The sequence below is a fragment of the Choloepus didactylus genome, chromosome 12 (genome assembly GCF_015220235.1).
Source record: "Choloepus didactylus isolate mChoDid1 chromosome 12, mChoDid1.pri, whole genome shotgun sequence".
Taxonomy (NCBI): Eukaryota; Metazoa; Chordata; class Mammalia; order Pilosa; family Megalonychidae; genus Choloepus; species Choloepus didactylus.
The window spans coordinates 25,285,500-25,308,998 of NC_051318.1; the positions used below are offsets into that span (position 1 = coordinate 25,285,500).

Sequence of the window (23,499 nt, forward strand, 5' to 3'; positions counted from 1 at the left end):
TATCAGTGATTTGGGCCCCTGGTTCACTGTCTTCCTCTTGGCTCTGACCTTGAGCCCTTCATGAGAGTCATCAACATCTTTGTAGATGAACCTTCAGTACTGGCTCATGAGTTCCCAATCTTGTCACCTTCATCCCACATGTTTTTGGTTTTCCATGGTTTGGAGACATCTTTGGATCTTGTCATGGCTCAGAATTGCTTTACATCCAAGACACTGGGCTTTGGGAATAACCCCATGATAAAAATTGGTTTACAAGCCATGTTTCCCACACCCTTATTTCTACTGAATGTGGTCATAAGCCATGCAATGGCCTTTAATCTCTTGGCCCATCTTTAGTCTTCCAGTCCATTATCACCAGTTTGGAATCCACGCTCTACTTGACTTGGATGCTTCCATTAGATATTTCTACTATAAGCAATGATAGGACGGTAAGCACCCTTAAAATGTTCTTTCTCTTCTGATCTTCTAAAACTCTTTCCACATATGCTACGTGATGCTAAATGTCGCTGAAGAAAGTCTGAAACAAAGGGCTGGGTCTACCACTAATACACCCACCTGGCTCTCAGCAAATACTTTTGTTCATCTTCTATTGGTTCCCAATGACATTCCCCACCCTATGACTCCAGCCCCACCTCTGCAGGCCCTTGCTGTCAGCAGGTGACCTCAGTCCTGATTCACTGAGGTCAGGGCTGCTCCAGTCTGACTCAGGAGCTCCTCCTCTGGGCTCCCATGGCCCCGTCCATGGTGGTTCCACAGTGTGATTGTTGGCTTGTTTGTCTGACTCCCCTTATCCTTCTTGAACTTTCTGGAGCACCTCATCCTTAGTTATTCACAACTTGATGAGACCCTCTCTTCCCTTCTCTGATACTAAAATGCCCTGGTTCCCATTCTACTTCACTAAAAGCCACTCTATGTGGTCTTGCTGGCGCCTCATTCTCCTTCCAACCACAGAATGTAGGCATTTACAAGATTTTTCTCTGGCTTTTTTTTTTGTGTGTGTTACCTTTGTGCAAACTGCCTAGCCCAGTATCCTAAAAAGAATCTGACTGTCTTTAGTTGGGACATAGCCTCTAGCTAGCACAGTCTCTCCAGTCCCCAGAGTCTTACACCTATGGGCTTTCACACATTTACATTACTGGCCTATTCTCTGACAGCATTTGAGTTTGTCATCCCTGCTCTATACCCTGCTCTATACCTGCTCCCACATCCCCAGCTGTGACCTCCATGCAGGTGACTACATCTTTAAGCCTGTCTTTTGAGTTTTAGACCTTAACTTTCAACCACCAGTTGTGAACTGCTACTGAACAAATATTTTGCCAGCACCTTAAGCTATATGCAAAACACATCCTCTTGGCTTCTGTCTTCCAAATACTTCTCTGGACTTAATATTCCATTAGCATCTTTGACTCATCTTTCTCCCTAGCCTCCCACTTCCAAAATCTAAGTCTATCCTGGAGACTGCCGTTCCCATGCCAGCCAAGTCAACATCCAGACAGTGTCTCTCCTCTCCTCTTGCCCACCACTAAACCTCGGTTCAGGATCTTCTATATAGCTTATTCTTATTTGTCAAACCTTGTTCCTTATAGCATTCATTTACAGCTAGATCAAATCCTTCTATTCTGATCTCTGTCTGGACTTGCTCTTTACCCTATACAGCAAGCAAATATTTCACAGTTGCTCTTTATATGTATATGGACAGAGATAGAGCTATTGACAGAGAGATGACTATATGTATAATTTTAATTATGAAAAATTTAAGTATGAAAATATTCTTAAATATGAAAATGTTCTTGGGTTCTTGCCATTATTATAAATTGATGTAGGTGAGCATTATATTTGTGGGTATGACTTAACAGCACTGTGTTTTCTTAGCTTGCCTTTGATTCTAAACTGAGGCAGATGGGTGTGCCAGTTTGAATGTATTGTGTCCCCCAAACACCATTATCTTTGATGTAGTCTTGTGGGGCAGACATTTTGGTCCTGATTAGGTTTGTTTGGAATGTGCCCCACCCAGCTGTGGGTGATGACTCTGATGAGATATGCTCATGGAGGCATGGCCCTACCCACTCAGGGTGGGCCTTGATCAGTGGAGCCATATAAATGAGCTGACTCAAAGAGAAGGAACTCAGTGCAGCTGTGAGTGATGTTTTGAAGAGGAGCAAGCTTGCTAGAGAGGAACGTCCTGGGAGAAAGCCATTTTGAAACCAGAACTTTGGAGCAGATGCCAGCCACGTGCCTTCCCAGCTAACAGAGGTTTTCCAGATGCCATTGGCCATCCTCCAGTGAAGGTACCCAATTGCTGATGTGTTACCTTGGACACTTTACGGCCTTACGACTGTAACTGTGTAGCCAAATAAACCCCCTTTTTATAAAAGCCAATCCATCTCTGGTGTTTTGCATTCCGCAGCATTAGCAAACTAGAACAATGGGGTACCAGTCCAAGTTGCACAAAAATTTATATTTTTTACTGCAGCCCTAAGCACACTGCAGGAACTCAATAAGCAGTTGTCAATGAGTCATATACTTTATAAACCAAAAGTTTTAAAGAGTTCTAAAGCTACCTGATCTTTCTTACAGTACCTGGCTGGACAGCTCCTTGTCCATCACCTACAATGGGTCTTTTCACACCTGTATCACAATCTAGAAGAAAAGGCATAAGGAAAAAGTGAGGCAATTTTGGAACAAGTGAAAGTTATGAACTGATCCAAGGGTATGAGCGTGTGTTGATGGTGGGAAGGTGGGAGCACAGGCAGGGGATCTGCAAGTCCATTTCTGAACTTCATTGCATAACCGCTGTACTTCACTACTACATGCAGAGGCTCCATACTCCAGCTGGTGAGAGGAGGCTGTGGATGGGTAGAGGAAACCCTAGAGTTGGGGAATCATTTGCACATGCTGAGAGCTGATAAAGTAAGCACATTGTTCTCATATGAACCCATGGAGAAATTTTTCCACTGCTGAAGAAGAACAGAGGACTAAACAGTGTCTGGGGACAACGAAAGAAAAGAAAGGACTCCTCCATACCTATTTGTCCTGGAGTTCCTGGGGGGCCAGAAGGACCAGGAAAGCCTGGTGGGCCAGGCAATCCAGCATCTCCAGGGTAACCAGGTTCACCTTTTGGGCCAGGTAAACCTAATCCTGGGGGACCCACTTCTCCTGTGGCGCCCTTGGCTCCAGGTGCTCCTGGGTAACCTGCGTCCCCTGGGGAGCCTTTGATGCCATCACCCTGTGTAAAAATTAGGTTTATCTCTTAAAATATATACAAACACCAATGATCGCCATAATTACCAGTCCCCAGCTCCATGAATTCTGTGCTATGGATACAGAACAGACAGAAGTAGAGAAAGAAAACATAGATCAATAGTAACTTACAGTCATGGTCTAACCAAGTCACAAACATCGGCGATGGATTTTACAACAATTATGAGCAATATAACAGAAGATAGTTCAGGAAGGCATACATTTATATTTGAGTATTTGTTTAGTTTTCTCTTTCCCCACTAGCTTTCCTGCAAAAATTTGGACCTTCAGTTACAGAAGGAATTCTGTAAGAGAACAGTTAAGGTACAGATAGAGATAAATGGAAGTAGGAACACATTACTTTTTATTATCATTATAATTTAGCATGTGTGATGTATTGACTATCCACAAAGGATAATAAGTTAATAAAGGAAAGGAAACCTTTAATTTATATATTAGAGAAAGAAAGAGCTGTGGGGCCATTACAAACAAGGAGAGATTATAGCATCAGGAAAAGAAGAGAAGCTGGGAAGTACTTCACAATGACATGTCCTATTAATGAAAACACTAACCAGATGAGGAAATCTGTGGTGGGAAATAGTAGACTGAAAAAAGGGGAGGGAGGCACTGAAAATTGGAGAGATTAGAAGGAATGACGCTGGCACAGTCACAAACTACGGACCTCAGGCTCAGTGCTGAGCATATCTGAACAAGGAGAAAAGGCAAAGGAAAGAACAAGCTGACATTGTCATCTCTCTCCACCTCTGACTCCAGCTTTCCCCCAAGAAAGGAGATTGGGGGTCTTTACACTCTAATGGACTTCCCTACCTTTAGAACTGGTGTCTATTTATTGTAGAAACGAAACTGTACATTTCACAACCTATTCTGGAAAAATAGGTTCCACCTCCCATTTAAAAATATTCAGTTTTTTTTTTGGGGGGGGTGTTCTTATTCTGTGTTACACCAGGAGGAATCTTTATTTACTCTTTAAATGTTCACTCTTGGTTTGGCTTTCAACCTAGTACACTGATTCCTAAAAAAAAAAAAAATATGATTTCTGCTCATCAAAACACAGAATGGTCCTGTCCTACGCACTGAGTTACTTTCATGGCAACGTTTGCTTCAGAGTTTAAGAACATGAATTGTCGAGACGATGGGGTTGAGCCTGTCCCACGGTCAGTGACTACTCACAGGAGGCCCTGGAAGGCCTGGGAATCCATCGAGGCCATCACGCCCGGGGACACCGTCGTCACCTTTCACTCCCGGCACACCCAGCACACCTGGCTGTCCCCGGTCACCTGGGAAAGAATCCGCAGTGTGAATCCATCTGTACAGAGCACCCACAGCAAGCTTACACACTTCACGAATACGCGGCCGTAAATGCACTCACCTTTGGTCGTAATTGTTCTAGAATCTCCCTTTTCTCCTTTCCGTCCTGGAGGTCCGAGATCTCCAGGGGTTCCCTGTGGAAACAAAAATTTTCCTTTCTCTTTCATACTCTTAAGGACATCTAAGCAATTGGGAGGAAAGGAGACAACAAATTTCAGCTCACAATTGAGTTCAATTGTCTACCATCTAGCACAGTGCTGTCTGAGGGACTTGCTGTGATGTGGGAAATACTCTCTAGCTGGGCTACCCATTAGAAGAGCCACTACCCACACCTGAAACGTGGCTAATGGGCCTGAGGAAAGGAATTTTAAATTTTATTTAATTTTAATTAATTGAAATTGAAATAAAAATAGCTCCAGGTAGTTAACAGCTACCATGTTGGACAGTATGGACCTAGAAGCTTGCTACTCAAAGTGCAATCCATGGACCAGCATCACCTGGGAGCTTGTTAGAACAGCACAATCTAAGGGTATGCTCTGGACCTGCTGAATCAGAATTGGCATTTCCACGAAGTCCTCAGGGACACAGATACTCATCGAAGTTTGGGAAGCACTGGTCTAAAACACAAGGCTTCTTACTATTAATTACAATTATTCAGAATTCAAACAGTCAAAATCTTCCAAGTATAAGGGATAAATATTTGTGGGTCATTTAATATTGAGAACAATAAATATAATTTCATTGATAGTTTGTTCTACTTACTGAAGTTAAGGCTGGGGAAAAACATACCTTAGAGACATGTTTATTACACAGACACTCAAGTTTTAGGCTGTATAATCTAGTTGAGCTCTTTCAACAAGTAGAAATGAACATGTTAGCAGTTCAGAACTGTATTTTAATAGTTTTTGGCAGATCTTGGTAGATGTTTTCTGTAAGAATATGGGGCTTTCAGTGTTGGTTTAAGAAAACATAATGTTAAAAGTAATTATGAGTTCCTTTCTCCTAGAAAATTCCACAAATACTTGATATATTGATTTAGCTCTTTGCAGAAAAGTGTGGACATTCTTTCAGTAACTGGGACAGTGTCTCACATACAGCGGGTGCTCAATAAATATTTGCTGGATAAATGGAGGGATGAACAAATGGATTCATTTATATTGACTGACTCCCGCATTTCAAGTGCTATGCCAGACACTAACAGTACAAATATTAAAAAAGTAAAACAGTTTCAAGGGTTCCTACTCTTGTGAGGTTATCAGACACATGAACATCTAATTAAAATGCAAGGTAACAAAAATATTATCAGAGTTGTGTGATGAAAAATGATGTGGGTGTGTGTGGAACCCTGTTGGGGAACGTATGTACATTTGGAAGATTTTAATATTTCAGGAACACAAAATGGGATCCATCAGGCCTCTAGGAGATAGTTGATCATTTTATAAAGAACAAAGATACTACTAGTTTTGCCATTGGTAAGTTTGAAATTCTCACTACATGCACTTTTGCTGAATATGTAAGCAACTTTTACAAGTTTAGACAACCCTTGTTTGGAGATGGCATTTTTAAAAAACTGGGATAAAGCATAGCACCTACTATATCTTGTTTGATTTTCCTATTTGTTTTCTGAGAACTCCCAGGGCACGGAGCAGGGCATGGAGCAGTGGAACGCATTTCCACCTGCAAAGCTCTTGTGCCAGAAAGCAATTCTGAGTCACGACCTTCACACGAGCAACTCTAGTGGCTGCATGTCTCCTGCTCCATGAAATACAGCCAGATCGTTCAAATTGTCCTTGGCCAGATGTCCTTAGCACATTTTTTCCATCAGTTGCTAAATATGTAAAATGATAGGTTTTTCACTTTATAAATCTCCTGCAGTTCTATTTTTAAGTAAAAAAAAAAAAAAAAAAGTTTAAGTTCTTTGCCTACATCTGAAATTTGCTTTGAAATCATTGATCTGTTAACACCTGGTCAGTGGTTTTTCTAAAATTGAGCTACAATTCACATACCATAAAATTCACCATTTTAAGTATACAATTCAGTGGTTTTTAGTGTGTTGAGTCACAAGGTCATGCACCCATCACCGTTATCTAATTCCAGAACATTTTCATCACTTGAAAAAGAAGCCCTGTACCCATTTAGGAGTCATACCCCACTTCCCTCTCCCCTGCCCCTGGCAACCACTACTCTAATTTCTGTCTCTTTGGATTTGCCTGTTTTGGATATTTCATTTTGGATATTTTATATTTCATATAAATGAAATCATATAATATGTGTCTGGCTTCTTTCACTTGGCATAGAGTTTTCAAGTTTCATCCATGTAGTAGCATGCATCAATACTTCATTCCTTTGTACTGCTGAATAATATTCCATTGTATGGACATGCCATATTTTGCTTATCCATTCATCACTTGAACATTTGGGTTGTTTCTACTTTGAGCTATTATGAATAATGCAGCTGTGAACATTTGTGTATAAATTTTGTGTGAACATGGGCATTCAGTTCTCTTTGATACATACCTGGGAGTGGAATTAGTGGGTGGGCCATATGATAACTCTTTCCCTAACTTTTGAGGAATCACCAAACTGTGCTCCAAAGTGGCTGCACCATTTTATGTTCCCACCAGTAAAAGTTTTTAAAGTTTTTCTTGGTGTATGTACGTGTTTTTGAATGAAGCATGGAGTGAATGAGCATTTTGGGTCCAAAGCTGGGTTAATTTAATAAATACAAGCCAGGGATGGGAGAAACTGGATGGGCATCAAGGACGTCGTACTGGCCTTGTGAAAAGTGGTCAGCAAGAGGAGCACCGTTGCCTCACCTTGAACCCTGGGAAACCAGGGACTCCGTGCTGGCCTGGATCTCCTTGGTCTCCTTTCTTCCCCGGCTCTCCATTGTCCCCCGGAAAACCTTTGGGTCCCTGCAGCCCCGGAAGACCCGTGATGAACTGATCTCCTTCTGCACATTTACAGTCTCCAGCATCGCCTGTGATGGGAGGGGGAAGGAGGAGACTGGTGATCCAGGAGTCATTTACTTAATACATCTCTTAGCACTGGGGTACGGAGAGCTGGGTTGAGGAGGAGGCAACTTTGATTAAACAGCTCTACTGTCAGGCCCTTTGCATACATGACCTTCTTCGACCATCACACAATCCACAGCAGGGATCATTATGGCCATTTCTTAGATGAGGAAAGCAAGGCTAATAATGTTACATGAGTTAGCAGTCATGGGCCCCTCAAAACAGTATTCTGTTCAGCTTGCTAAAGGTTCTTAAGACATGGGACTGTTTACAGAGTATGGGGAATCAGAAGAGAGGTTGAGGAATCCAGAGACTAGGGACAGGGGGAAAGCAATTGCCACCGCTGAGCCTGAAGGGACGATGGGAGGACGTGGTGCTACAGCAGTCCAGTGCCAAGAGAGCCACAGGGCAGGGGCTTCCTGGGGGGAGCCGTGGCCTTGGAGGCACCGAGGCACCAACTGAACAGGGAGGAAACTCCCCGCCCTCCCTTCTAGCTGTTCATGGGCAGCTGCCCCAGGGCATAGATGGAGGCAGGGTAGAGACGTGTTGTATTGCTCCTAACTGGGAATGCCAGGCTCCCCTTGCAGATGATCTGGGTCCCGACAGTTGTCACCAGTTTTCTCACATTCGCAATGGGGGACTGGACGCATGCACACAGCCCCATGTGCATCAGCAAGACCAATGTATTAAATGCCAGGATGTGCTGCCACGTCCACTCCACTTTTCTGTCTCAGTCTTCTTGCCTAGCAAAATAATACCTAACTCAGGGAATAATCATTAGCATCAAAAGAGATGATTAAGACACAACCACTTTGCAATGGCTAGAGTCCTTTACAAATCCTTTTTATACTTTCTTGAAGCTGATCCCTGGGGATGAATCATCTGAATTTAGTTATTAACATGGCTTAACAGAGAAGGGGGAGCAATCCGGATGTAGGGTACTCAGGAAACAAAGTTGACTTTATCTTTTTTAGTGCAATGTCTGCCCATGGGAGAAAGGATGCTAGTAGAGAAATGGAGGATTATCTTTATTTCAGGTTAAGGTGAAAAGGAGAATTGATTTAACCTTCTGGAAGATGAGGTAGACTTAGTAAAGCCAAGGTGTTTTCCACTTACCTTTCCATCCCTTCTGGCCGCGAGCTCCAGGGAAACCAGAAGGCCCTGGGTAGCCCACCCTTCCTTCTGCTCCTTTGAGTCCAAAGAGGAAGCCTAAAGAGGAAACCCACAGGGAGAGGAAAATTAGTAGGCTGCAGAGAGACCCAGTAACTCACTGAACCCAAGGTTGGGAAAGTTTGCAAATAAGTCTCCCCAGAGAGGACAAAAAGGACCCATCGACTCCAATTCCAAACACCTTTTAGGAAAAAAACTTAGACTGTTTTGTGGCCATAGCTTTCAGTGTTAGAATGAAAATGAAGAGTCTATGACTTCAGTTTTTCAATTAAAGTCTAAAGATAAAAATCTTTCCTTCAGAGAAAAATTGAGTTCAAAGAAAGGTTTTGATTTTTCGAACACATATTTTATTTACATGCTAAAAACTTGGATTTCAAACCTACCACACATTTCTGGTTCCCCCAAAGGAAAAAAAAGATATTAAAATTAATTGGGTCCCTCTTCTGTACTCTCCCCAACCCCAAACGGGTGTTCTCTGCTGTCCAACCCCTGCCCCTACACCCACCCACACACACACACATACACACACACACATCTCCCTCTCTTTTTTTTGTGCACACATATACACACATACACATATGAAGTTAATGTAATTAATGTAGACGACTTGTGACTGATCTGGATTCAACTTTGTGCTACAGCCTCCACAACCCCTCCTGACCCTCCAAGTCCACTAACAAAGTTCAAGATACTTCAGAAGTCCTGCCATTATCTGCAGGGTTCTAGTAATCTCAAGCAGGGGTTATCCAGGTGAAGGTATAAGAAATAGGTTTTTAAGGTCAACAAAATTCTTGATGTCACATTCGAGAGGAGTGCCATCTTGTGGTAGAAATTAGGTTGCGCAGTTTCAGGAAACAAACCGCTGCCGGGTTATGGAATCCAAATGTCTCCATGACCACTCTTTTCTTTTCCTCAACGTTAAACCTAGTAGTGATCATAAGCTCCAACGTAAAATCCTCCAAGCAAATGAATATATCATGTTGCCGACCACATGGCACTTGAGAGGAGGAATGAGGCTAACAGGGAAGCAGGAAGGAAAAGATGGCACCAAAGTTTCAAAACTTTTGTAACCTGCTTGGGAAAACAACACCAGAAGTTGAATGTCAATGCAACTATACATATTTATGGAAAGAAGGCAATGAAAATTGTACCATGTAATTAGATCCCTTATACATTTGGTATTCATTCATTCATTCATTCATTCATTCAAACATTTATCCAGTGCCTGTTCTGTGCCAGGCAGTGAGCTAGGAGTGTACTGGGTAAACACTAGAATACAAAACTAACAGACCCTAGTGATGCTTACAGCCTATAAGTGAAGACACCCAGAAAACACATATTAGCAAACAAACCAACATAGAAATTTAAACTATGGCCAGAGCTATGAAGAAAGCAAACAGGAAGCTATCACAGAAAGTACTAGGGGTAAGCCCACTTAAAATGCATGGGGATGGGGTGTCAAGAAAGTCCTTTCTGAGGAAGTGACTCAAATTAAGACATAAAGAATAAAACAGAGCCAGCCAAGCAGAGGCAGAGGGAATGTTCTAGACAGAGGGTAAGACTGTCTAAAAGGCCCTGAATGGGAAGAAAGGCAAGTGGCTGGAGGGTAGTGAGTGAAGGGCGGAGTTGCAGGGAAGGAGATGAAAGTCAGTGGACCACAGGACCATGTGGTCCAAGGAACAGGGTTTGGATTTAATCCCAAGGACTATAGGAAGCTATTAAAGGGTTTTAAGGAAAGAAGTTACAAAATCTAATTTACACTTAAAAAGTATACACTAGCTGGAGAGAGAATGAATGGGAGATGGTCCATGAGTGGGTTGTCTATTCTGGTAGTCTAGGCATGAGATTATGGTGGACTGGATTAGGACAATGGTGGTGAAATGAAGAGAAATAGATGGATTCAAGATTCAAGAGGCAGAATCAACAGGACTTGGTGATGGATTCAGTGTGGGGGTAAAGGAGATGCCCAGAATAACCCATAGGGTTCTGGCTTGAGCTACTGGTTTTATTGCTATAGGTGAGGACCAAGAGAGAGGCATGCTGGTTGGGGGATGCAGGAAGAGATCAAGAGTTCAATTTTGGGCATACAAGGTTTGAGATGTTTGTAAAACAGAGTGTTGACTAAGTGTCAAGTTAACAGCTGGTATGAGTTTAGAGTTCAGAAGACAGAACAGGGCTACAAACAAAATTAGGGAGTAACTAGAATATAAATTGTATTTAAGTTCATGTGAATGGATGAGTTGACCTAGGTAGAGAGTATAGAGAGAAGAAGGTCCAGACTGAACTCCAAGGAACACCAATATCTATTGGATGGGTAGAGGAAGAAGAAGGAAAATCCAGCCAAGGAGCCGCCAAAAGAGTACCCAGAGAGATGGGGGGGGGGGTGGTGGAGATAAGAGAATGTCATAAAAGGGATGTCCTAGAGATCAAAAGAAGGGAGTGACTCAAGAAGGAGGGATGACTAGCTGTATGATGTGCCACTGAGACATTGCTGATGAAGACAAAACAACATCCCTGGGATTTGGCACCACAGGGGTAACTGGCAACCAGGTCACGAGCAATTTCACCTGTGGTGGACTTCGTGGGTTTTATTTTATTTCTCCAAATTCTGCCAATATTTTACGAGAAGTGCAGTATCACAGGTGGAATTGGTTAACCACAGATACTTCGGTGTTTTGGCATTTTAAATCTGAGATGTGATATTAAGGACAAAGAGATTGTGGAGTTCCTTACAGAGTAAATATCAGGTACTTTGCAAATCTAGTCAAAAGGGCACAGAGTGGCCATCTTAAGTGACAGCCTCCCTCTTTCCTGCTGTTTTCCCTTCAATATATCAATAGTTTCAGATAATTCCTATAAAATAATGATGAGCCTCTCACATGGTTTTAAATATGATTTTCATGAAGCAGCAATGGCCATAACAAGTCAGGCAGAATTTTGACTTATTCTGGAACACAATGGGGCTTCCTCAATACTCGACTCAGTTAACTGAGTTGGAACTAGGAGTATGCAAAATATTTCACCCAGAAAGAAATCTGACTTCATGGTTTGATTCTGCTGGTAGTTCAAAAGGGTAAACATTCTGGTTTTCATCAGCAGCAAAACATAAAACAGGGTGAAAGGCAGTTAGTAAGAAGAGAATCCAACAATTTGATTCCAGGGGAAAAGCTGAAGAACTCTGTGAGAACCAAAGTCATTAATATTAAATTATGACTATACACAAAAATGTTTAAAAGGTCATTATGGTTGGCTGATATTTGTACAAGAGATTGCTAAAAAAAAAGTGATTTGGAAACTGTGTCTCATGGCAGTAAGATATATCTTTAAAAGATGCTTTAAAAATTTTCAGTTGATACCACTCCATCTGTTTTATAAAGTCCATCATCAATATGCAATACAGATCATAAATAAGTTAATTTGTTTGTGGTTGACTTATATTAGTAAACCACGGACTAAAGCAAATGGCATGTGTTCGTGTCTTTATCAAAACAGGATTTAGGTATAAGAATAATGGTAAATTAAGACTAATCATAGTCCTTCTGAGAGGCACATTTTGTTTTTTTTTGCTTTTATTTTTCATGTATTATGCTCGGTTGCCAAAAAAGGGAAAACTCAACAGATACCACTTACTTAGTAAATATAACGTGCATAGAAACTTAGCTTTATCACAGATGTTATAGTAATAAATAATACTTCCAGGATAATAAAAAAAAATTAACGAGAATGCTACTCAAGCTATTTATTTGGCAAATTCATGATCCAGAGAAATATCTGAACCTTAAACATTTTCCAGAAGAATGTGGAAAAAATATATAGACTTTCCAGTTGAAGGAAAATTGGGAAAGCAGAACTAATTTAACTTAAAAATGTACTGTAGAATACAAAATAGAATCAGAGAAGTGGCTGCTGATCCTTTTAATGGAAGAAATATGTAGCAATATACTTCTAATACTTCCAACAATTTTACTTCTGGAAATGGCAAAGTGAGGTAGTCCTCCAAAGACAGTTAAAGCATGAACACCGATTGAATTTGACTTTTAACTGAAATCAAACACTATCCACTAGAAAATATCATGTTCTTCCTCCCTTAAGATAGGAAACTGTAAGAGATTACTGGGTGTGAAGTCAGAGACTTTAAAGTAAAATATTTTGAAAAGAAGAAGCTGTTAAATTTTGGTCAATGTCAAATAGAAAGAGACAGTGTGACTACATATTTTCTCTCAATGTTTCATTTATCCAATCTCTTGAGGGGCTGCAATGCTCTCCTTAGGAGATTTTTTACAATGTCTGAAGCATAGTCCTTAAACTCCAAAGTGTAGAATAACCTTTTTGAATGCAAGCTCAAAGATGTAGTGTACATTTCTCTGTTCCTTTAAACAGCATTCTCATCCAAAAGAGACCATGGTTGACATTAAAACCTGGAAACAGTGTTTGGTGCTATGATTCATGATATCCTCAAGGGTAGAAAATGAGCTCAGATTATTATGCTTGTCTAATTTATGGACATTCACAGATTTTTTTGTCTCTACCTTGGCCAAAGGCTGCACTTCTTTTTACAACTAGTACAGCCATGTCTTGTCATCAACTATTATCACCTGTTGCAGAGCTTTGACTCTGCAGAGGGCTGAGAAGGCAGATTATCAAGTGTGTTTAAAATTTAAAAACAGAGGAGAGAGGCTCTGAGTCCAGGTATAAGGCCCACCATGAAAGAAGATGTATAGAATTCATCACACGAACACTGGGACAGCTATTTCTTCTATTCCTAGACTGTGCCCCTTGGATGTTTCCCTAAAGAATTGATTTCACTGAAGCCAAATCTTCCTTGCTGTGTAATATATGTGGGATTGTTGATACTTAATAGCCTTAAAAGTTTTGTCCTTCTTCCAACACCAGCTTCTATTATGACCTCAGCAGATACTTCTACACCATAATCCACAGGCCTATTGGATTAGTTCAAGGAATTATTTGGCAGAAAAACCCAAATAGAAACCCAGCTGGTTGATATTCTCACAAACATTGAGGACTGGCAGTTTGGTATACTGAGTCCTCCTATCTTGAGGCTTGCCCTTATGAAGCTCGTTAATTATAATTGTGCCTAAGAGTCTCCCCCTGGGTGCCTCTTTGTTGCTCAGATGTGGTCCTCTCTCTCTCTCTCTAGCTAAGCCAACTCAGCAGGTGACCTCACTGCCCTCCCCACTATGTGGGATCTGACTCCCAGGGGTGTAAATCTCCCTGGCAACATAGGGTATGATTCCTGAGGATGAATCTGGATCTGACATCATGGGATTGAGAGCATCTTCTTGACCAAAAGGGGGATGCGAAGTGAAACGAAATAAAGCTTCAGTGGCTGAGAGATTCCAAATGGAGTCGAGAGGTCACTTTTGTGGGCACTCTTACGCACTATACAGAAAATACTTTTAGGTTTTAATGCATTGGAATAGCTAGAAGTAAATACCTGAAATTATCAAACTGCAACCCAGTAGCCTTGACTCTTGAAGATGATTGTATAGCAATGTAGCTGATAAGGGGGGACAGTGTGATTGTGAAAGCCTTGTGGATCACATTCCCTTTATTCAGTGTATGGATGGATGAGTAGAAAAATGGGGACAAAAACTAAATGAAAAATAGGGTGGGATGGGGGGATGATTGGGTGTTCTTTGTTATGTTTATTTTTTACTCTTATTTTTACTTTTTCTGGTATAAGGGAAATATTTAAAAAATGGATTGAGGTGATGGATGCACAGCTATATGACGGTACTATGAACAGTTGATTGTACACCACGGATGACTGTATGATATGTGAATATATCTCAATAAAACTGAATTAAAAAAAAAATCCAGCTGGTGTCAGACTTCTTTATCGGAACACTAAAATGTCCCCTCCCTTTAGTTTTCCATCCACTTACCATCTGGTCCAGGTGCCCCAGGAGACCCTGGGAGTCCTCGGAGCCCTGGCTTTCCATCAGCTCCTGGTGGGCCGCGGACTACAGCTGGGAGGCCCGGCTCTCCTTTGAAGCCTTTGGGTCCCATTTCGCCTGGTAAACCTCTTTTCTCATCTGAAATTCCAACAGCATTGATCAGCAGTGTAAGTCCCTCCAAGCAGCTTTTGACATTTAACAGTTGCATTTGCATGTACGTCCATAGGTGACTACCAACAGGGCTAAGGGAGTTTGCAATCCACCAAGTTACTTGAGTGACAGATACCATTGGTATATTTCATCTTCATTTTCTCAACTTTAAAAAAGCACTTCTCCTTTCCCAAAATAATGGCCTGATAGCTGTTTTTGACCCTCAGAAACAACATTTGGTGATCCTAGGCTCTTCCCAACCAACCGATGGAATCACGCTAGTTGCTCATCGGTGGCATAATCTAAGCAGGGAGTTATTGCCACAAGTACAATGGTTCTCTGAAGTCATCTAAAAAACATATTCAAGACACAATAGAGCTTGTTAAGCCTAGTCTATGAGAAAATGTTAAGGAAAAAAGGAAAACAAAAGAACTTGTGTATTTGTAAGTGTTCTGTTGTTTACTTTTGGTCTTAGCTTTGGGTACCATGATACATTACCTTCACCTCCGATGGATATGCCACGGGAACCTGGGGGGCCAGGGTCTCCTGGTTCACCCTGGCTTCCTAGTTCCCCATGATCGCCTGGAAATCCTGGGTCACCTCTGACACCTGGAACCCAAACAGGACCCCCCAAAAAAGAATGAGACCATTGCCTATGTATCACAACAAATGATTGCCTTTTCAGTCAATGCATATTTACTGAATACCCTGCATATTGTAAGAGCACGGTGAGGAGTTCAAAACACTTAATATATGGTAGTCCCTGTCTTCAAGGAACACATTCATAGTCAAATAGGGCTGATAGAAGTTGCCTATGGGTAATAGGCAACAATATAGAGGCAGGGAGTACCAAAAAGATACATGGATCCTCCAAAGGAGAGGATTACTATTTTTGATTGGGGAATAATCTGGTATTGAGAGACTATAGAAAATAAAAATAAAAGAAGTAGACAATTTTTAAGCACTTACTGAGTGGCTAAGCTTAGTGTTAAATACTTTACATATATTTGATTCCTATAAAATCTCTGTGAGACAGATAGCATTATAATCCCAGTTTTACAAATGAAGACAGCGAGATGCAGAGAGGTGAAGTAACTTGCTAAGGGTACTCAGATTCATGGAGCTTTAGATATGGGTGCGATTTGGCAGAGATGGAGAAGAGAGGAAAGAGGGCAGAAGAAGAGGGAGGAACAAAGGGTATTTAGAGAGGGGAGAACAGCCAGAGTCAAGGCATAGAACTGATAAATGCTTAGCAGAACTTGGCTGGAATGTTGGGGGACAAGTGAACAGAATTAGTGGAAAATCAGGTTGAATAAGTAAAGCTGGGTCTAAAGCAAGAATGAAGAAATTTACAGGATTAGAAATCCTAACACATATCATCCCAGGAGTCCTGGAGTGTGGGGAAGGGCCTGATTTTTCTTTGAATCCCCTTTCTCCCTGAGATTCAGCTCTATGCCCAAGATAGGCTTTAATAACTGTTTGCTGAATGAATAATTTATGCGAAAGCTCTTATAAACTTTAATCTCTCAATAAACAAATGCAAAGTGGCATTGGTATGTTCTTTTGCTATGTAAATAGCAACACTTAACTATACAACATAGTTTCCTGGAATATAGTTGGGAAAGATGAGAGAAAAAAGAAGAAAATAGGATGGTTTGCCATATGGGTATTAGTAATTTTTTAGGATAGCGCATCATTGTATATGTGTTTCTAAATTTTTTAATCTCAAAGGAAATTCCTTAAAATAATGAGGGGATTTGCTGCACACCATACTTGAGTTGCAAATGAAAGGGATTGAAACATGACTCCTTCGAACCTAGGCTGCTGTTGGCAATGTAGCCAAGTAGGACTCTGGAACCAGTTAACCTGGGTTTTCATCTTGCTCCTCCACTTATTACCCACAAGAACTTAACATGCCTGTCCCTTAGTCTCTCCATTGGTAAAACGGGGCTACTGTTAGGGCCATTTGGGGGAGTAAATACAATGACAAGTGCAATCAGGACAACTTAGAACATTGCCTGGCACACAGTAAGCACCATATATATATTAGTCATTTTTATAATTAAAAAGAAACAAACTAAAAATTAAAACCATACACTTTCTCATTTGTTCGGAAAAGTATGAAGATTCCTTTTATTTTTATTTTCAATTACTTTGGGATCATTTCTGTTAATGCTCAGGTGTCCTCTCTCCCTTTTTCATTTTGACAAGCTTGTATAATGCTACCTTGTAAAAGACATGTTTCTTTTCCTCTCTTCCCTGAGAGAATCTGTTTATTAGCCTTTAACTCTAAACCCTGAGGTGCAACTCGGTTAATATCGCAGCTTACCAATAATGCAGCAACACTGTCTAGTAGAAAGAGGGTAACTGCAGCATTTCTAACTTTATGTGTGGGCAAAAATGATTTTTAAATCTTTCATCTCCACAGTATGGTTTCCAGGAATCCAGTGTGGTGAAAGGGGAAATTAAATGAATTCTGGGGTCTCAGTCAGTGACATTTTTGAATAATGTAAAGGAGATGCTGCCAATGTTAATTTTAAAAATTATGGTCCCAAATCCCCACAGAGAGTATTTCCGTTGTACCCAAATCACTAACAATAAGTCAAGTCAAACCAACCTCATGTTCCTTTTCAGCAGGGTCTCTGGGTTATCACATATTTTGTATACCATGGATAAGAAGGTAAAATGTTGGCTCTACAGTTAGGTGGATGGTGGAACACAGATTTCAAAATATATTGATTAACTGATGTCAAACCAGAGGGAGATCTCCAGGAGCCTCTACCAGGCTTTGCCCTTGAGCCTGTTCTACTCTATATGTTCATCAGTGTTTGGAAGAAGACACACAAAAGCAGTTAACAAATCAATGGATGGTTCACGTTTAAGAAGGAAAGCAAGTACTTGACACCTGGACATATACGACAGGAGAGGGAGCCAGATGATCTGCCAAGGTTTGGGAAGAAAATATTAGAGCATCTTTATTTAAATAAAACTCATACAGGCAAATCTTTATTGAGCACATACTATGTGCTTGGAACTATTCTAAGCATTGGGGATATAGTAGCAAACCACACGAACTAAAATTCTTACCTTTATGGAGACTACTTTAATTGTATAAATTACTCATAATTAAATATACATATGATTATTGGGTGGGGGTGCTCAAGACATTTTTTTAAACCAAGAAGGGTGCACCTTCAAAAAGTTTCATAGACCAGTGGTCTAATCACAGAATCAGAATAATATTTCAATATGGTTTTGCCAATTTAGAAGGTTGAGCTAAAATAACAAGGTGAACATTAGCTACAATACATGAAAAATCTTTCATTTATACTTAGATGGTCACGTATGAAAGTGGGGAGAGTCTTCCTGGGTTGTAAGTAGTTCATGTGATAAATATCTGGAACTTAGTTGCCTTGAAGTTTAAAAGGATGTTACTATTTAGAGTTATGGTTGTGATCAATTCCAGGCTTTTTTTAGGACTGCTGCCATTGAGGGCTGATATGTAGAAGGATTTTGGAACCTGTGTAAGTTATGTAGAGATGAAATGACTTTCTAATAGTGTGGTCTCACCTAGGAACTAGTGAGCTCTCTCTCAAGCAGATGCCAAACAATGATCTCTCAGTAATGCTACTTTTAAACCACAAGGGAAGTTGTATAAGAGAGCGTCTCATAAGGTTATGTTCTCAGTACTTTTTTGATGTTGTTGTTGCTTAGAAAACCCTTCTTGAAAGTTCATGACTTTTTCTATAATTGTGAACAAAGTGTACATGTGATGCTAAATCATGCAGGAGCAATCACATACAAACCTTTTCCTAGGGAAGGATGGGGGGAGTAGGCTGGTAGTCCTGGGGGACCTTGGTCACCCACTTCTCCCTAGAGAAGAAAAAGAGGAGAATAAAGGTGTGAGAATTGCCTTCTGGAATTTTCGACAATGACCAGCTGAACAACAGACTGTGCACAGGGCAAAGTCGCCACTGTGCAGTGGTGTGGGGGTCCTCGGCTGTCCCAGCCACCAGCCAGATTCACCAATAGAAAATGATATGGGCAGATTTCAATCTCATTTGAGATCCTTGTCAACCACTAGAAATGGTTAAGAGACTATGTTTTCTAGAGGACAGTGCATTACACTGTTGGTAATGATATCTGAGCCAACCAGTAAGGATGAACTGGGAGATGATGCAACGATACCCTGATATAACAGCATCTAAAAGGAAAGACATAAGAAAGAAAAAGGTAAAAATAAAACATGAGGTCACCTTTGGTCCTTTAGGGCCATCAGGGCCTGCATAACCATCTGGTCCAGTACTTCCCTGAAAGAAAGAGGGTTATTTTTAAAATTTTTATCTCTAACATATAGTTGTAAATCTAATAAAATTAATGATAATTCACTAAAATGATCTACTACCACGTCCCTGCTCAGTTTTCCCTGATTGTCTCAAAAACACGCTTTTATAGTTGCTTTGTTTGAATCAGGATCCATACAAAGTCCAAATATGGCATTTGGTTGCTTTCTATTTTTAAAAAATATATATGTTTTGTTATTGTACTTGAAGAAACTGGGTCATTTGTGTTGTAAAAACCCTACATGCTGGAAATGGTTGATTTCCATGTTGTGGGAGCGAATGATGTACTCCTGTATCCCCCACTCTTCTTATGAATCAGCTGTTAGAGCCAGAGACTTAATTAGATTCAGGCTCATCTTTTCAGCAAGAATTGTTCACAGCAGGTGCTGTGTGCTCCCTATTGCAGCACATCAGCAGGTACATAATGCCAGGTTGCCTCACTTTCGTGATGCTTTGATTGATCAGTGTTTCAGGTATCGGCAGCCCATCCATCTATTAAAACCTTCCCCCAACATGGGTTTTAAAAATTTAGTTAAATAAGATTAAAGCCTCTAAATTTAGAAATATTTTTCTCTTCATAATATTTTAAAGTTTTCTAATGCTAATTGCTGCTTTCTAATTCCTTTGAATATTTATTGAAAGAGGTTATTCTTATGAACCATATCATGAAGAATCTGGATAGATGTTTAAAGCTTTTTATCAAGCCAGAAAATCATTCCCTCTTGCTCAAGAATATGTATGGTAGAGTCTCAAAAATTCAGAATTGTTATCCTGTATTTTATATATGATTGTTCTGTAAACCCACAAGTTCTCTTAAAAAAAAAATTCAGAATTGTTGGTGTCAACATAAAAAATACTCATTATCTGACTATTTTACTTTGGAAATCCAGGAACATGTTTGCTGAAACTCATGTTTGGACTAAACTAAAATTGGCTTAATTTTGTGTTTTTCATTGTAGGCCTTTGATTTAAGATTGTGACTTTTTTTTCACACTAGGTGGAGCTGAAGATTAAAAAGTGAAGGCAGATTTTCTAGACCCTAAAAGCCTTTCATATCTCTGATATTAAAAACGATCTCCTATTTAGAGGCTATCTCATGAGATAAGCTGGGAATCCTAAAAGACTTGCCAATGACTGGAAAGCTGGCAACGGGGCATTTTGTCTGAGCAGTGTCGAGAGCCAACATTACAGTCCAGCTCAAATAATGCACTGGAATGTGTCAAATCTACACTTCATTCCGAGCCACCCAAGCATTGATCAGTTGTGCTGTGTCATCATCAACAAACAATAACAAGCATCCCCAAATGCCAAGTGCTCATCACTTCTGTCGAATAAGTCTTAATACTGTTGGAATGTACGATGTCTGAACAATGTGACATTAACTGGGTATTGTGTAAAACCAATTTGAGAAAGGGGGAAAATTAAATAGCACTGAGACTCTTGGCAACTGGAACCCCAATAGCCTGGAGCTCCAATAGCTAAAACAATTATCTCAAACTTTCCTTGTTAGTTCTCAGAGGAGAAGGATTGATTGGAAGGGAAAGGGGATAACTGAGTACTAGGTATAACTTGCCAGGGTAAGTGGAAAAATTAACACTCAGGGTTCATCTGACATCATTGGGAACTGGCTGGAACCCCAATAGTCTGGAACCCCACAACCTAAACATTTCGCTCTGTGTTTCTCGGTAGCACACACAATAATGGGCATAGAGGAAAGCAAGGGGGTAGCATGGTCTAGGACGAATCATCTGGGGGTTCTACTCAGAGTGATGCCAGAGACTATAATCCTGACAAGGACCCGGTTGGGACTCAACAGAATTCCGAGCCCTTGTTTTGAGGTGGCTTCTGCTGAGTGTATCATAGACCCCAATCATTTGGAGCAACTTAGAAGTCTGGAAATTGATAATCAGAGAAATGTTTATTTTAGAATGAACATTACAAAGAACTTTGAAAGTCTGCATTTCTCCCCCTACCCCTCCCCAATTTAATAACACCTCCCTGATTTGAATTCATTGAGAACATATACCTGATTTACAGGAAGTTCTGACTGTAGAATTTTAAAATTAGTCAATTTTATGTCTTTCAAGGGTAAAAATAATCCTAACCAGGCTAATGAAAAATCATTAGGCAGAAGTACTTAGAGACTGGCCTTAATGAAGAGATAAAAAGAGTTTATGATTAGTCTTTTAGGGAAATGCATACTTCTAGAGCGCTTAAAAAGAGTTAACTGTTTTAAGTAGTTTGAACATGTCCTCCTCATCTTTTTGTTATTCATTTGTTTATTCATTGAGCAAAAGTTTATTTTAGCAAGGTCTCTTAACTGAATCCTCAGACATTTCAGTGGTTGGGGGAGCATTAGTTAGGATCTATTGCATAGAAGCCATGTGTCTCAGAGAATCTCTGCAAGGCCTGGAAACTAATGGCATTTAGTTTATAAGAGTGGACGTCAATAAGATTTCATAAAAGAACCCAATCTGAAATCATTTGTCTCCACTTTAAATTATTCGGAAGTAACTATAAATAGCTATAACCAACAGTCTTAGGACTTGCATTCAGTAAGAATGAAATCTATCCAGTTACACCTTGTGTAAATGAGATGTCATTCAGTCCTGAGAAGTTCTGATATAGTTCAAATAGTTCTGTGATAAAGGGAGGACTTGCAAGGACATGATGCGTGGGGTTGTCTCTAAGTGTTGATCTCCTCAAAGGAGAACAGGTCTCAATGAACACTATTTTAAATAACCCCAGGAAATACAAATCAGTTGTTCAATTACTCAAAATATGTTTCCCCTAGAAAAGGAAGGAGGAAACAATCTTTAATTTTTCAGGAAATTTAATATAACCAAATCCATAAAAGTTACTTCCTTACGTTCTTTTAGAAAAAGTTAGAAATAGTAGAAGTTAATCTCAGTAGGAACGAGGGGTAACTGATTTTGCGTGCATTTAGAGGAAGGCAAGATCTTTCCTAGAATATATTTTCTTTTTCCACTTCATCCCGTTTTGATGCATGGTTTATGTTATGGTTCATAGTTGTTCCTTGAATCTTCCTGGTTCCATTTTATACCATAAAACCAAAGTCCCTGAGCCAACTTGGCAAGTAAGATAATACACAATAGACACAACTACGGTGCTGTTTGGTACAAGCAAGCACGATGACTGAGTCATTTGTATATGTCCTGGCTGCTTCCTATTTTTATAGTCAAGTAAACTATTTCTCCTTGGCAACTGAGACGGTCCCACTTAACAGAGAGTATCGGTGTCTTCCTAAGTTGTTGCAGCTGCAGAAAGTTGACATTGTAACATGTGGGCCACAGCAGTCAAAGATAGCACGTGGTCAGTGCTTGCTGAGTATATTGTTCTCTTTCATTAACTTCTGAATTCTGGGGGGCAGTTGTGTTGAACTGCTTTTTTTTTTTTTTAATTTTATTTTGAAATAAATTCAAAGTTATAGGAACAGTTGCAAAAACAATACAAACCCCATACACAGAACTCCAGCATACCCTGACCCCCCTCCCCAATACCCTGATCCACCAACTTTAACATCCTGTCACACCACCATTTCTTTCTTTCCCTCCTTCCCTATCATCCATCATCTACTGCTCTGTCTTCTGAACATATGAGAGCAAGCTGCACACATCCTTGAACAAACACTATAATTCACATATACAATTCCCATGAACAAGAACATTCTTTTATGCAATCCCATTAAGTGTAGCTAAGAATGAACTGCATTTTTAAAACACTATAAGTCCTTTGTGTTGGGTGTAATAAAACTAATAATTATGATTTCACTAGCAAATGATAAGAAATGAAAATATTAACAGTAGCACTAGAATTACACAAAGAGAGTGGAAATGGAATAACTTTTAAGGAGCTCATATTTGCTTTAGTCCTCTGTCTCTTGACAACAGTGGTTTATTGTAATCTGCAAACTAGAATTTGACTTTGGTCTTTGGTTGGGGTGTGGCATGGATGGGTATCTCTCTAGGTATGCTCTTTTGGGATAGCTCCTATCAGTAAGTAATGTTATGATAAGCTGGATGTAATTAGAGCAAAGCTTGGTCTCAGGGCCCTGGCCTGAGCTTAGGAAAAAAGGACAGGATTGGGAGGAATAAGGTCAACTGAGGTTTCAGAAAGCAATCAAGATTGGCACTACTGTGAGTGGTAAAAAACAGAACACTGGGTTAATACAGCCTGTGCCTAGAGCTAGCAGAGGTCAGAAACTGGATCTGGGAGGCCAAGTCAACTTGTAGTCCCCGAGCAAACATGGCAGCGCCTCCCAGAAGGGGACTGATGCACCGGCAGTGCTTGTCAACCACGGTTACTATGGGTCTC

At 40.3% G+C, this 23,499-nt stretch overlaps 1 protein-coding gene across 1 annotated transcript in view; it reads right to left on the reverse strand.

Annotated features, from left to right (window-relative positions):
* COL4A2 (collagen type IV alpha 2 chain) overlaps positions 1-23,499 on the reverse strand; it is a 213,807-nt gene that overhangs the window by 45,918 nt on the left and 144,390 nt on the right. Inside the window, exons 17-26 of the mRNA XM_037799948.1 lie at positions 19,078-19,131; positions 18,628-18,694; positions 15,320-15,430; positions 14,660-14,809; positions 8,700-8,792; positions 7,386-7,549; positions 4,631-4,703; positions 4,432-4,538; positions 3,025-3,226; positions 2,581-2,640 (exon numbers count right to left, since the gene is read on the reverse strand). Coding sequence (XP_037655876.1) covers positions 2,581-2,640; positions 3,025-3,226; positions 4,432-4,538; positions 4,631-4,703; positions 7,386-7,549; positions 8,700-8,792; positions 14,660-14,809; positions 15,320-15,430; positions 18,628-18,694; positions 19,078-19,131 — 1,081 coding nt within the window. The remainder of the gene's footprint in view (positions 1-2,580; positions 2,641-3,024; positions 3,227-4,431; positions 4,539-4,630; positions 4,704-7,385; positions 7,550-8,699; positions 8,793-14,659; positions 14,810-15,319; positions 15,431-18,627; positions 18,695-19,077; positions 19,132-23,499) is intronic.